General features: G+C 43.8%; 1 protein-coding gene across 1 annotated transcript in view; it reads left to right on the top strand.

Annotated features, from left to right (window-relative positions):
• Window positions 1-4,620: 4,620 nt before the first annotated feature.
• The window catches only part of ODAD2 (outer dynein arm docking complex subunit 2), a 204,830-nt gene continuing 195,608 nt past the window's right edge, over window positions 4,621-13,842 (top strand). Inside the window, exons 1-2 of the mRNA XM_047743313.1 lie at window positions 4,621-4,690; window positions 8,949-9,211. Coding sequence (XP_047599269.1) covers window positions 8,988-9,211 — 224 coding nt within the window. The 5' untranslated portion in view covers window positions 4,621-4,690; window positions 8,949-8,987. The remainder of the gene's footprint in view (window positions 4,691-8,948; window positions 9,212-13,842) is intronic.

Here is a 13,842-nt window from a genome sequence, read left to right as displayed (position 1 = left end):
AAATGCTTAATAAGATTGATAAAGTCCTGGCAGAGTTATTAAAAAAAAAAAAGAGAATGAAACCAAATTAAAAAAAAAACCATGAATGAAAGAGGAGAGATCATAACCAACACCAAATGACTTATCAGATAAAGGGCTAGTATCCAAAATCTATAAAGAATTTATCAAACTCAACACCCCAAGAACAAATAATCCAATCAAGAAATGGGCAGAGGACATGAACAGACATTCCTGCAAAGAAGACATCCAAATTTCTTTCAAGAGACCCATGACAAAGTGTTCCATATCACCTGGCATCAGGGAAATACAAATCAAAACTACAGTGAGATACCACCTCACAGCAGTCAGAATGGCTAAAATTAACAAGTCAGGAAACAACAGGTGTTGGCGAGGATTTAGAGAAAGGGGAACCCTCCTACACAGCTGGTGGGAATGCAAGCTGGTACAGCCACTCTGGAAAACAGTATGGAGGTTCCTCACAAAGTTGAAAATAAAGCTACCCTATAACCCAGCAATCCCACTACTGGGTATTACCCTAAAGATACAAATGTAGGGTTCTGAAGGGGCATATGCACCCCATTGTTTATAGAAGCGATGTCCACAATAGTCAAACAATGGAAAGAACCTAGATGTCCATCAACAGATGACTGGATAAAGAAGATGTGGTATTATATATGATGGAATACTATGCAGCCATCAAGGGAAATGAAACCTTGCCATTTGCAACCACATGGATAGAACTAGAGGGTATTACGCTGAACAAAAGAGTCAATCAGAAAAAGACCACTATCATATGATCTCTCTGATATGAGGAATTTGAGAGGCAGGGCTGGGGGTTGTGGAGGGGCAGGGAAGGAGAAAATGAAACAAGAAGGGATCAGGACAGAGCCAAATCATAAGAGACTTTTTTTTTTTTTTAAGATTTTATTTATTTATTTGACAGAGAGAGAGATCACAAGCAGGCAGGGAGGCAGACAGAGAGAGGAGGAAGCAGGCTCTCTGCAGAGCAGAGAGCCCGATGCGGGGCTCGATCCCAGGACGCTGGGATCATGACCTGAGCCGAAGGCAGAGGCTTTAACCCACTGAGCCACCCAGGCGCCCCCATAAGAGACTCTTAATCTTATGAACCACACTGAGGGTTTCTTGGGGTTGGGGGACGGATAGGGTGGCTGGGTGATGGACACTGGGGAGGGTATGTGCTATGGTGAGTGCTGTGAAATGCTTAAGACTGACGATTCACAGACCTGTACCCCTGGGGCAAATAATACATTCTGTGTTAATAAAAAAATCAAAGAAAATCCTCCTAACCACTTTCATTTGCTCCTGGAATAGAAGCCAACTCTTTTATCATGGCTTCAAACCTGCTTTACGGAATCTTGCCCACCTGTTCATCCTCTTCTGCCCTACACTCTGCTTCCACTGTTTACTCTGCTCCATGCCACTGACCTTCCTTCTATTCCAGATTCTCGATAGACTTTAATGGAGTTTGTTTGTTTATTTATTTATTTATTGGTCAACACCCAAATTTAAACAACCTAGATCTGCTAAGAGACTGCCTGGCACATCTTGGTAGCCAAAAGCAAGTATTAATGGAATAAATTGATGGTCTAGAAAGTGGGAATCTGAGGAGAAAGAGCCATTTCATTTCCAGACCATGGACTTTGGTCAGAAGTGAACCATTGAGAGCTATCTCTGTGCACAGGAAGACAACCGAAGCTGTCTGATGGCTGGTCTTTATAATGGAAGACGGGATCTGGCAACTTTGGTCCTTAGGACTTCCTCAGACTTCACATTATTTTCTGTCATCAGAATTTCTGTCGAAATCTGAAAAATTCCACGGAGGGATAATCTTTCCCCTCAATGAGACTTATCCTTAATACTGTACAGTGTAAGTGATGGTACTTTCCAGCAAGCCTTATGAAGTTGCTCCTGTGTTGGCCCTTTGTGACTAAGATACTGGACACTCAAGCAGGCCTGTACATGCTTCTCTTGGCTGCTTCACACCGGTTGGCCCTACTTCAACACAGAAGAATGGGCCCCGGAGACCTGCTGACTTTTTTGTTTACGTAATATTATGTGTTGAATTAGGCTGAAGTCCTACAATGCTTAGGTTGAATTCCCAGTATTGCCTTACAGAAGATAGGCTCTTTACAGAGTGAATTATGTTAGAATGAGATAATGAGAGTGTACTCTAATCCAATATAGATTTGCAAAATTTGCAAGTTTACAAAGTTTGCACGCCGAGACAGGTGTACAGGGATAATGTCATGTGGACATGAAGATGGCCATCTACAAGCCAAGGAGAGAAGCCTGGAATAGGTCCCTCACTTAAAGCCCTTGGAAGGAGCTAACCCTGCTCACCCCTTGATTTTGGACTTCCAGCCTCCAAAACTGTGAGACAACAAATTTCTGTGGCTCCAGCCACTCAGTGTGTGGTGCCTTATGACAGCCCTTGCAGATTATAACACGGAATCTGTGCCTGAAATCTACAGAGGAGCTGAGCTGGTCTGAGCCAAGGTGGGTGGTTTCTCAGGGAGCATATGTAGTTGGCGTGAAGCTGCTGGGAAGGGCCAACAACTCTCCAGTCTTTCCCAGAAGTCCTTGACAGACTTTCTGTCCAATGGAGTAAAGCTCCATCAGGCAGAACTGGGTCCCACGTCCAAACTTTAGGAAGGCAGTGCCCGGAAGTCCTCGGCTGCAGCAAACTCCTAGCTGGGCTCTTGGTGTTGAAGGCTCTTTCCTGAACACAGCCACTCAGAATCATCCCGTGGGTTCTATCAACTATGTCTGAGGAAATGTGAGTTTCACCCTTCCGTGCCTGGCTCAACAAAGAATTCCAGGTAGCAAGGGATCTTTGTCTAGGGGATTCACCAATTTTACTTTCTATGTGTCACTCTTCTAGAGCTTAGAGATGGAGACTTGAGGGGGACAGGAAGGTCCCTTTCATGGAGGTAGCAAATGGGCAGTAAGACAGACTAGTCAAGACAAATCCTACTGGGAGACTTTAGTTTGGGTGGTCAACACTGAGAAGTAGTCATTTAAGCCCAGAGCATGGAGGAGTGGGATGGTTGGTGGTTGGGGTCTAGGCAGTCCACAGCCTCCAGGACTGAGGCATGCCAACTTAGAACTCCAACGAGGCAAGGTAAAATTGGAAGAAGCCAGCTGGGAATTCTACAGATATTATTACATGATCTTTCCTTCTTGCACAATATCAGGATTAGTAAATTAAAAATTTGCCATCAGATTAAGCAATGGTAGATCGTAACACCTGGCATGAATTTGACAAATGAGGACACAGATACTCAGATCTTGGCGGGCAATGGCTTTCTCCGGTTTTGCAAATCAAGGTCAGGTGTCCTGAATTTGTAGATCTCTGACTAGTTTCTACGTCGGGCTCAGTAATGCTCTTTCACATAATACAGCTGGTTAAAATGCGCAAGTGACAGAAAAGACCCAGAGAAATTTCCCTGCTCCAGGACTGTTTCAGCAACCCTCTGAAGGGTGGATTCTGACCCTCACCAATGTGTGACCTGCCTCATTCTATAGATACAGCGTTGCAGCTGTCTCAGAGTGTCATCTGTTCTTTTCTGGAAGGGCTCCCTTCAGATTATATACCTATTAGCATATAATCTTCGCTTCTGATTCACTGCAAATCTAGGCTTCACTGGAGGCAGAGGCTACTTTAGGCAAAATGATTCCACTTCCAACAAGTTTTACACTCAAAAAAAAAAAAAAAAAAAGAAAGAAAGAAAGAAAGAAAGAAAACAAAAGAAAAAAAGAAAAGAACTCCAGGGTGCCTGGGTGGCTCAGTGGGTTAAGCCGCTGCCTTCGGCTCAGGTCATGATCTCAGTGTCCTAGGATTGAGTCCCGCATCGGGCTCTCTGCTCAGCAGGGAGCCTGCTTCCCTCTCTCTCTCTCTCTGCCTGCCTCTCTGTCTACTTGTGATCTCTCTCTCTGTCAAATAAATAAATAAAATCTTAAAAAAAAAAAAAAGAAAAGAACTCCAAACAAAAGCCTAATCTATTTCATTGCTCTGTGTGTCTGCCCAAAGGCTCTGCTTTTAAGCCGGGACAATATAATATCCTAACATGTAAGATCTTAAAATCATCCATATCTGCATCTTTGTTTTTGGAAAAAGAATCTAGTTCTAGTTCCTAAACACGCCAGCACCCTAAACGATCCAGGACCCGTCTCTAAACACTCTACCCCCGAAGACAGTATACTGTTCTTGCTCGCTTTTATTTTTTTTTCTCCAAATAGTTTCTTTTTCCACTCCTTCAGCCCCTTCTGGTTTTTCAGAGCTGGGACTCTTGTTGGGAGAAGTGTCTACAGGTGGGGCTAAGGCCATCTTGGTAAAAGGCATTTAAAAACAGGGGGAACCGTTCTCATTTCAGGTCAGTTCTCTGAACCAGACTACTGAAGATCAGTTTCTGCTTTTGCAGTGAGTCCTCCCGTCTGTCCACCGCAGGTGCTTTCCGGAGAAGCCCACTGGGGGTCCGGCGAGAGCCCCTGCGTTACTCTGAGAACTGAGTGAAGGTTTAGGGTACACAGAACCCCGTATGGAACACGGCAGAACACCTGTCCAGAAACGCGGGGACGCACATAAAACGGTGTTTCTACCGAACGCTATTTGCTTTCCGTGGCGTTAATTTGCGGCTCAAGCCCCTCGCCGCGGGGGGCCTTCGCGAAGGTAAACGTTTCCCACCTGGTGGCGCGAGTCAGGACGCGCGTCCTGGAAGGAGGAGGTCGAAAGCACGGTTTCCAGGGGGGCGCCAGCGGGGAGCAGCGGTTACCGGCGTCGGTGGAACCCCGCGCGGCAGGGCGTCCCCCCGGCCGGCGGCGGGGCGTGCGGGAGCGCGGGGCGGCCGAGGCGCACGCGGCTGCGGGCGGGGCGGGCTCTGGGCGCGGCTGCGCGGCAGGCGCGGCGCGGAGGGCGGGCTCGGAGCTTCCCTCCGCGGGGCGGCGACGCACGGCGCCGCCGGGTGTTTACCTGGCGTCCTAGCAACGGGCCTGCGCGCGGCGAGGGCGCGGAGCCAGGCGGGGCAGGTGAGTGCGGCCGGTGGGCGCAGGGCGGCCGCCGGGGGGGACTCGCCGCTGCTCCTGCGGCCCCGGGCCCCGCAGCTCGCGCTCGTCCCGCGCTGGGGTCCTTGCAGCCTAACGCGTGGTTCGAGAGATGGGGGCGTCTCTCGGGCCCTCGCTTCTGTCTCCTTTGCCTCTTCCCTTTTCTCCCCTCGGGCCCGAGATCCGTCCCCTCGCCTTCTTTTTCCCACCCGCACTGAGCCCCTGCCTCCCCGCCGACACCCGGCCCCTGCCCGGGCACGTCCTGCTCCTTCGCCCCCGAGCCCCCCTCCTACCCTGGATCCCCCCGCTGCACCCCATCTCCTCCTTATCGGTTCTCTCTGCTTCACAGGTCCACTCCCTGCCTCTCTTCCCCTTTCTCCTCCGCCCTTGCGCCTGTGCCTCCTTCTAGCTGTCCTGTCTTCACGGCCTGCCCCTTCCTGCACGTCCTCCTCACCCCCCCTCATCCCTAGACACTGAGTCTCAGTTCTAACGCTCGTCACCCGCCTGGTGGGTGCCATCAGCGCGTGTTTTCCCACAGGGGTTGAGTGTGCTTTGATTAAAGGTGCTCTTCATGCCAGTTCCTGAAATGTTACTTTTTCTGTAGCTTCATCCTTCTCGCAATGCCAGGGTACGCCCTGACGGCCGGTCCATGTTACCAGCCGCATTTCTAGATCTCAGAGTGGATGCTCACATTCCCGGACCTTCATAAAGAATTCGGGTTTGCTTCTGCTCAAGTGTTACAGAAATTATTCACGGACGGGTTTCATTTTATTAGGATAACAGGAAGCTTGCCACTAGCCCTTAAAAAAGAAAAATTCTTTACAGCGATTTGATTAGTACAGAAAATGAGAATTCGTAGAGAAAATGAATATAAGTCATTCTCAATTTACACAAACACATGCTCAAAAACATTTCCTGTTAATCATTAAACTTTTAACAATCGCACCTGAAAGATATGTACTATGTATTCACATGTATTCGTTGCAACCATGGTTCTTAGGCCAAAAGGACGCCTGGATTGGCCGTGGGGAGAAACTGGGGAACAACCTGTTTTGATAAAAAGTGTTAGTTTTGTATTTTTACCTGAGTTATACTGGCCATTTTTTAACACCTCTGGAATTAGTGGAATAAATGTTGTAGTTCTGGTTCTTTTGGTAAATGAAGCCATTAGAAATTTCCTAGACTTAGCATGAAAAACATTAGATTACCCTGTTTTCTTTTTAAAATTTATTCAGTTAAGCCTACAAAGTATTTTTTTAAGCCTTTTTTTAAACCTGTCTTGTCTTATTTGGGATTTTGTTCCAGTTTTTTTTTTTTCCCCCATTAATATGTTATATGCCTTCTGGATTGTCCTAGGCCTCCCTGAAATTTTCTTAGACCTTCTGCTAAACTGCCTTCTCAAATCAAGCTGGTTCATTGTTGCAGCTCCTGGTTTCCCAGATTTAGAGAAACAATATGAAGTGATTCAAAAGTGTTACAGTTAATTTTTTTTACAGTTACTTTTGTATAAAAATTTATCATGATGAAAAGACCTTTTTGCATTTCTTTTTTTTTTTTAAAGATTTTATTTATTTATTTGACAGAAATCACAAGTAGGCAGAGAGGCAGGCAGAGAGAGAGAGGGAGAAGCAGGCTTCCCGCCGAGGAGAGAGCCCGATGCGGGGCTCGATCCCAGGACCCTGGGATCATGACCTGAGCCGAAGGCAGAGGCTTTAACCCACTGAGCCACCCAGGCGCCCCCCTTTTTGCATTTCTTAGCTCTTTTTAAAGTGTCTTCCAGGAAGTTGCTGTCTGGGGTATTGACTGCTACATTCTTGTGTAATCTGTGTACGTCCACATTTTCCTTTAAGATAGTACAAGAAGGAAATGATACACACGCCCTAGTTTTATAAGACCATTGAAACAAATGGTATAATTAAGATTAAAAACAGAACTGTGCACCCAGGACTTTCTTACACAATAAACTTATTTGTCCTTACCTTGCACTCTCATAATATTGGGCAAATCAACAGTGTTACATATAAGATCAGTACATGCTTTTGTGTTCTGAATCAAGCAGTAGAAACAAACTACTGGAATACTAGAATAAATGCACAAAAAAGTTTGTATTCTAGTTGTATACATCTTATTTTACTAGCAATATATACAGACATAAATATATATACACAGATATAAAAATATATACACATTTATATACACATATCAGCCATTCTCAGTGCTGAGGAGTATCATTGTTTATAACAAATGTCTTGTAATGCCTACCTTGCTACTCCAAAGTGAAAATCCTAGATAATAATTCTACATACATGCACAGTTTTAAATGTTGTTAGTGTGCTGACTGTAAAATAAAGGAAAATTAAAAGGTAAATCATCATAATACAATATCAACATGGAAATGCTCAGGTACCACTATACTAGAATATGCAATGAAGTAGTCAGATGCTCCCTCCTTACATAGAATTACCTACTGTGAATGCAGTAGCTCCGGATATAGGCTGATACAAACATGTCATTGAAACCTAAATGGCGTGATCAGCATGGCCATCAATGGCATGATTTTCCAAAACACTGTGCTCTTGGTAGACTTCCATATAAAACAAAGTATGTACAACCTTCCTTTGACTTACATGATAGTGGCAATCCTGGAAAATTCAGTGTATATCAAAACTGTGGGAAAAAATATTTTGTGATTATCTGTAAAGTGGAGCTAGGTTCTAAGCACAGGTATTACTTACCTGAAGTTTTTCACCTGCTAGATGCCTGGAGATTGTGGCATAATTCTTCCTTCTGGGGACTGTAGTGCATATTGCTGGACGTCTTACATTCTTGGTCCTCATCATTAATGCCAATGATGTCCCCTTCCTATCATTTTGAAAATGAAATGTCTTTTATAATACTTCTGTATTATGAGTACTGCTTCCCTGGGAACCACTGATCTAGGTGTCCTGTTACTGGATATCAAGATTGAATACAGTACAAAACCCATAATCTCCAAGTCATTTCTGTAGAGTCTTGGTACTTCTAAGCTTTAGTCATAATGACAGCGGGGAGGCTAATTCTATTCTATATTTGACTTTATGTGGTCTGATATTCTGGAAGGAGGGCTTTAATGATTCCTTTAATGAAAGAGCAAAAAGTATAGACTATCAGGGAACAAAGCCTTGAATGTACACAGTGAGAACTTGCTTTCTAACTTGGCTCTTATGTAATGTTACAGATACTATTTTCTTTTTAAAGGGAAGTCAGTGCTGGAGGTGAGAGAGGTGGGGGAATGGGGTAACTGGGGGATAGACATTAAGGAGGGCAGGTGATGTAAAGAGCCCTGGGTTTTATAGAAGACTGATGAATCACTGACCTCTACCTCTGAAAGCAATAATACATTATATGTTAATTGAATTTAAATAAAAATGAATTTTTTAAAAAAAGTCAGAATAACAGAGTTCAGTTTAACAGCATGGTTCTCAATGATGAGCAGCCCTGGCTCGGAGGAGTGCTGTTCACCACCTCCGGCTCCCGCACACCTGCGGACCAAAGGCCTCCAGGCAGCCACCCTCCGGTTCTTCCTTCCACCCTTGGAGTTTCCTAGTTCTGTTTGCTGCTCAGTGACTTGGATTTCCCCTCTTAGGCCCAGGGAAATGAGAAAGTTACTCACGTCAGGGCAGACACATGTTGGAAAACCCAAGCGCCCCGCCCATCACTTTTCCTTAGATCTGGTTCAGTAAAAATGAACTCTTTTATTGCATTAAAGAGCAATTCGAAGATTAAAAAATCAGTCGCTACAATTAATAAGCAGAATGTGGGTTGGATGGTTTAAAGGCTTGAAAATGAAAACCGTTCTGGGGGAAAGGGGCTTGCGACCCTCTGTTTCTCTTTCCACTCCCCTGCAGTGCGTGTGCTAAGCCCAGATCCGAGCCTTGACGGATCCCATGGGCGTGGCTCTGAGGAAATCTGCGCAGTGGACTGCTGCGGGTTACGGGGCCAGAACCTTGGAAATCACGCCTCTCAATGAGGCGATACTGAAAGAAATTATGATGTTCGTGGAGAGTTTTATCTACAAACATCCCCAAGAGGCAAAATATGTTTTTGCAGAACCACTTGAATGGAAAACAAGCTTGGACCCCTCGGCGTTTGAATCCGGTTATATTGTCAGGTGAGCCAGTGAATCGCTTCTGGCAACTAGCATCGTCATTGTACATATTTCCGTTAATGGGTTTGTCGGTTTGGGGCAAGTTATTTAACATCTGTGAATCTCAGAAATATTCTGACCCAGGGACGGCGGACGAGAGGCACTCAGGTGAATCTGAGGATATTTTGTTCGGCCAACACCGTATTCATCTAATTTTTAAATTTTGATCTGAATTTCTTTTGATATGGGATGCATTCCCCAGGCCACCACACTCCCAGCATTTGCCGTTGCTTTATGTTCTGGCTTTCTGCTCACCCTTTCCACCCTCCAGGTGCAAGTAGCCATTGGTTTTGTGATCTCGGAGAGAGACAAAATCCCCTCTGGTATTTAAATCTACTAATTCCTGGGGCGGTGGAGATAGAGTGGTAAATTTTGCTCACTACGACAAATTTTTGACAATTAGCATTGTCCTCAAATGAGAACCTTCCAACTCTGAGATTTTAAAAAAGATCCTACCTCCACTTCAAACAGGGGGCTGTCAACTTAGCTCTTGCAAAGAACATAGGTAAAATATAGATGTATTTATGTAAATGTAATTATAATTATAAAAGATTAATTTGCATATGCAAATCGTTTCTGTTGTTCTGGTCAGCTTCAGTTTTATTTTCCACTTTCAGCACTAGGAGCCTCTTCTCTGTCACCATGTTCCTCCCTGGTTTTGCATGTGAGCTTTTATTTATTTTTTTAAAAGATTTTATTTATTTGACAAATATAGATCACAAGTAGGCAGAGAGGCAGGCAGAGAGAGAGGAGGAAGCAGGCTCCCTGCTGAGCAGAGAGCCTGATGTGGGGTTCAATCCCAGGACCCTTGAATCATGTCCCCAGCCAAAGGCAGAAGCTTTAACCCACTGAGCCATCCAGGTGCCCTGCATGTGAGCTTTTAAAGCCTGACCTTATCCAAGAGAGGTCACTAACCAGCCTCGGCTCCCTAGAAATGCCTTTTCCATTTTTTCCCTTTGGGGTTATTTGTGAGAATAAACTCTGAATTTCATTCTTAGAACTGAAAAACCATTCTTGAATTGCATTTCAGGAGTGCTTTGGTTCTGCCCTCATGATTACCTTCTCTCTGAATTTCCTGGAGTCTTTTTTTTTTTAATTGTATTTTATATCTAACTGTGCCTATGGTCACTTCCTCCCAAAGTGCTTGCCATTATTCATTTTTCCTACTTCAGTTCAGTCTAGTGTCACACATCATTTTTCCTGACCTTTGAAAGATGAACTCATCTGTAAAACCATGTAGTTCAAAAACATAGGAACTACTTAGCACAAAGATGGATTTAAAGCAGATGTCAGAAGAATATCATGAGTGTCATCGTATCTTGCCTCTGTCCTTATTTTGTATTGCAAGTACATATATGACCACATCTGTGACCTACTTAGGTGGGCTGTTACACACACCTCAGTTATATCACTATTTCTCTTTCTTTGTCCTTGTCTGATTTCTTTTTTGCTCTATTTCCATTCTTATAATTCTGTATCCAGTCTTCACACACAGTGGTCCCTATTAAGCAGGATGTCTCCACATTTTGGCGCCATGTGTGTTTTGAACCAACTGCCCCTTGATTATCTTTCTTCTGTCAAATTGGCAGGGCAACTTTTCCTTGTGCCTATATATCCATTTTCTATCCATTGCTCTTGTTTCTGACCTTTATGGTTGATATCTTTGATGTTAGAAGGGAAAAGAAGGATCTTACAGTAACACTTGTAAAAGTGTTGTAAAAGGAAACCATCCCTTTGTGGCTTGATGAAAACAGGTAGGTACTGATTGTCCTGAAGAAGGCAAAGGATACAGCTGAGATTTTGGTACTAGTAGAAAATACCAAATGTTTACACATCCAAGTCTTGACCATTCTCCTTGCTCTATTCCCCAAATCAAAGAACTGTTAGCAACTCAGAGCCACTTGGTATGCTATGTCTAGCAATATAACAAGCGATATAGACCAGAGATGCCTTCAATGGCTGGAAGAATATATGATTATTATTTTTTTTAATTTTTTAATAAACATATAATGTATTATTAGCCCCAGGGGTACAGGTCTGTGAATCACCAGGTTTACACACTTCACAGCACTCACCATAGCACATACCCTCCCCAATGTCCATAACCCCACCCCCCTCTCCTAACCCCCCAAGAATGTATTATTAAAAGAGCCCCAGCTGCCTCATTCTTTGCATGCTTTGCATGCACTCTTCTGCTGGTCCTTAGAACACTTTATATTCACTTATTTATTTATTTGACAGAGAGAGATCACAAGTAGACAGGCAGAGAGAGAGAGAGAGAGAGAAGCAGGCTCCCTGCTGAGCAGAGAGCCCGATGTAGGACTCGATCCCAGGACCCTGAGATCATGACCTGAGCCGAAGGCAGCGGCTTAACCCACTGAGCCACCCAGGCGCCCCCCCCCTTTATTTTTTAAGATTTTATTTGTTTATTTGACAGAGAGAGATCACAAGTAGACAGAGAGGCAGGCAGAGAGAGAGAGAGAGAGAGATTCACTTATTTAAAGCAGGGAAACTGCTATCCTTTCAAATAGGATTCAGGTCTATAAGTCCACGTAGATACAGATAACTTAGTCATCATAAAAGCTTTGAGCTTGGAGTCCTTGGATATGTTTCTCCCAAACCCGGAATGTTCTTGGGTATTTAGAATATTTAGGCCAATTCTTCTTCTTGGGAATATATATTCTCTCAGCTTCTTGTTCTAAAACAAGTTGGTTATATCTGCTTGGAAATTCTGTTGAAAGAAGCAAGCTACGCCCTTCTGTTGATCTCTTTTGTATTTACACGTACGGCCTGATTTCTCATTTGATGTTGTGTATCTCCAGATGTACTCTCTCTAACAGTCAGTGAAAGTGTGATCAGCCTTCTCCTGAATTAGTCCAACAGGCGTCTGACATCGAAACCGATCCGCTCATCCGTCACTGAAAAGGGTTTTTTTTTTTTTTTTTTTAAGATTTTATTTATTTACCCGACAGAGAGAGAGAGAGATCACAGGTAGGCAGAGAGGCAGCAGAGAGCAAGGGGGAAGCAGGCTCCCCACTGGGCAGAGAGCCAGATGCGGGGCTCAATCCCAGGATTCTGAGATCACGACCTGAGCTGAAGGCAGAGGCTTAACCCAGTGAGCCACCCAGGTGCCCCTGAAAAGGTTTTATATTTCATTGCCCATCTTCTTTTGTGAGGGTCATTGTTGAGTAGATAGGCACGTCACTTTCCACACATTAGATGACACATTCTTTTCCTTTAAAATCATTTCCAATGTACAGCTCTTCGTCATGTAATAACACTTGTCATTGTCTCTCCATATTCAGTGTTTTGGGAAAATAGCTCCACTTTCATTTTAATGGAAATCTTAGGTCTCCTTATATTACCATTTTCAATTGCTTTTGTTCTGATCAGACAGGATGAGATTACTGATCTTTCTAAGATACCTCAGAATGAAGCCTAAGTCCCCTCTAAGCTAAGGACAAATGACACCCTCCAATGATTGACACCATCTGTTGGTGGCACACAGAGCTGAGTTGCTTTGACTCATTAGACTGGACCTTGGGAAATCTAGAAACTGGGTAAGTGTTCAGAATCACTCAGTGAAAATGTTATTACCTGTCTTCTTCTCTCCTTCTTTGGGAGAACTATGATTTTTGAATCATGTCAGCTTTAATATTGTGGTATTTCAGTTGTCTGAAATACCACAGCAAATGTCTCTCTGCTGTCTCAGTGATTGTCAGAGTTGGGATAAAGTTCTCTTCTGGTAGGACTTCTGGGTGGATGAGAAGTCAGGCCCTGAGCAGTGGCCCTCGTCCTGCCCACTTCCCTCTCAATTTGTACCTTTCTGGTTTCTAGTTTTCTTTCTTTTTTCTTCTGTAAATTTCCACAGGCATCTATTTTAATTCTTATTTCCCATACTCCTTGGTAATGGGCATTGTTTGATCTTTTTGCCTTTTTGTTCTAGTTCTCTTATCAATGTCATGAAGGCTCAGTTACATGATCTCCGATCTTAAAATTGTATTATCTTATGAGACTATAATTATTATGTCTTGGTAAAACTTCTTTTTTAAAGATTTTATGTATTTATTTGAGAGAGAAGGAGAATGAGCAAGCAGGGGAGAAAGCAGAGGGAGAGGGACAGGCAGACTGCACTTAGCGTGGAGCCTCACAGGGCCTCAGTCTTATGACCCTGAGACCATGCCCTCATCCGAAACCAAAAGTCAGATACAACCAACTGAGCCACCCGGATGCCCCATATTTTGGTGATACTTCTATGTCATGCTGTTAAGATCAATGGCCATAACTTCAGTTAGCTGAGCTCTTTGTTTTTCATTCCTGAGAATTACTAACTAGTTTCTCAACTATAGCCTCATTTCCCTTGTTACTATTTAGACTCATTTATTGAGTAATTACTGTATTCTGGACACTAAAGTAGGCACTGGGGATGAAATAAATGAGACAGTCTCCTCCTCTTTCACTTTATAGTATAAGCTATACTATTTTCAGCTGCCTTCCCCAATTCCAGTTTAAAAGTCTTTTTATCAGGTCAGTGGATTTCATTTACAGCACATTCATCTTGACCTCACGAGATGGGTGCTGTATTTTTCTTTCCA

The sequence above is a fragment of the Lutra lutra genome, chromosome 8, assembly GCF_902655055.1.
Source record: "Lutra lutra chromosome 8, mLutLut1.2, whole genome shotgun sequence".
Classification (NCBI taxonomy): domain Eukaryota; kingdom Metazoa; phylum Chordata; class Mammalia; order Carnivora; family Mustelidae; genus Lutra; species Lutra lutra.
This window is presented reverse-complemented; position numbering and strand designations above follow the sequence as displayed.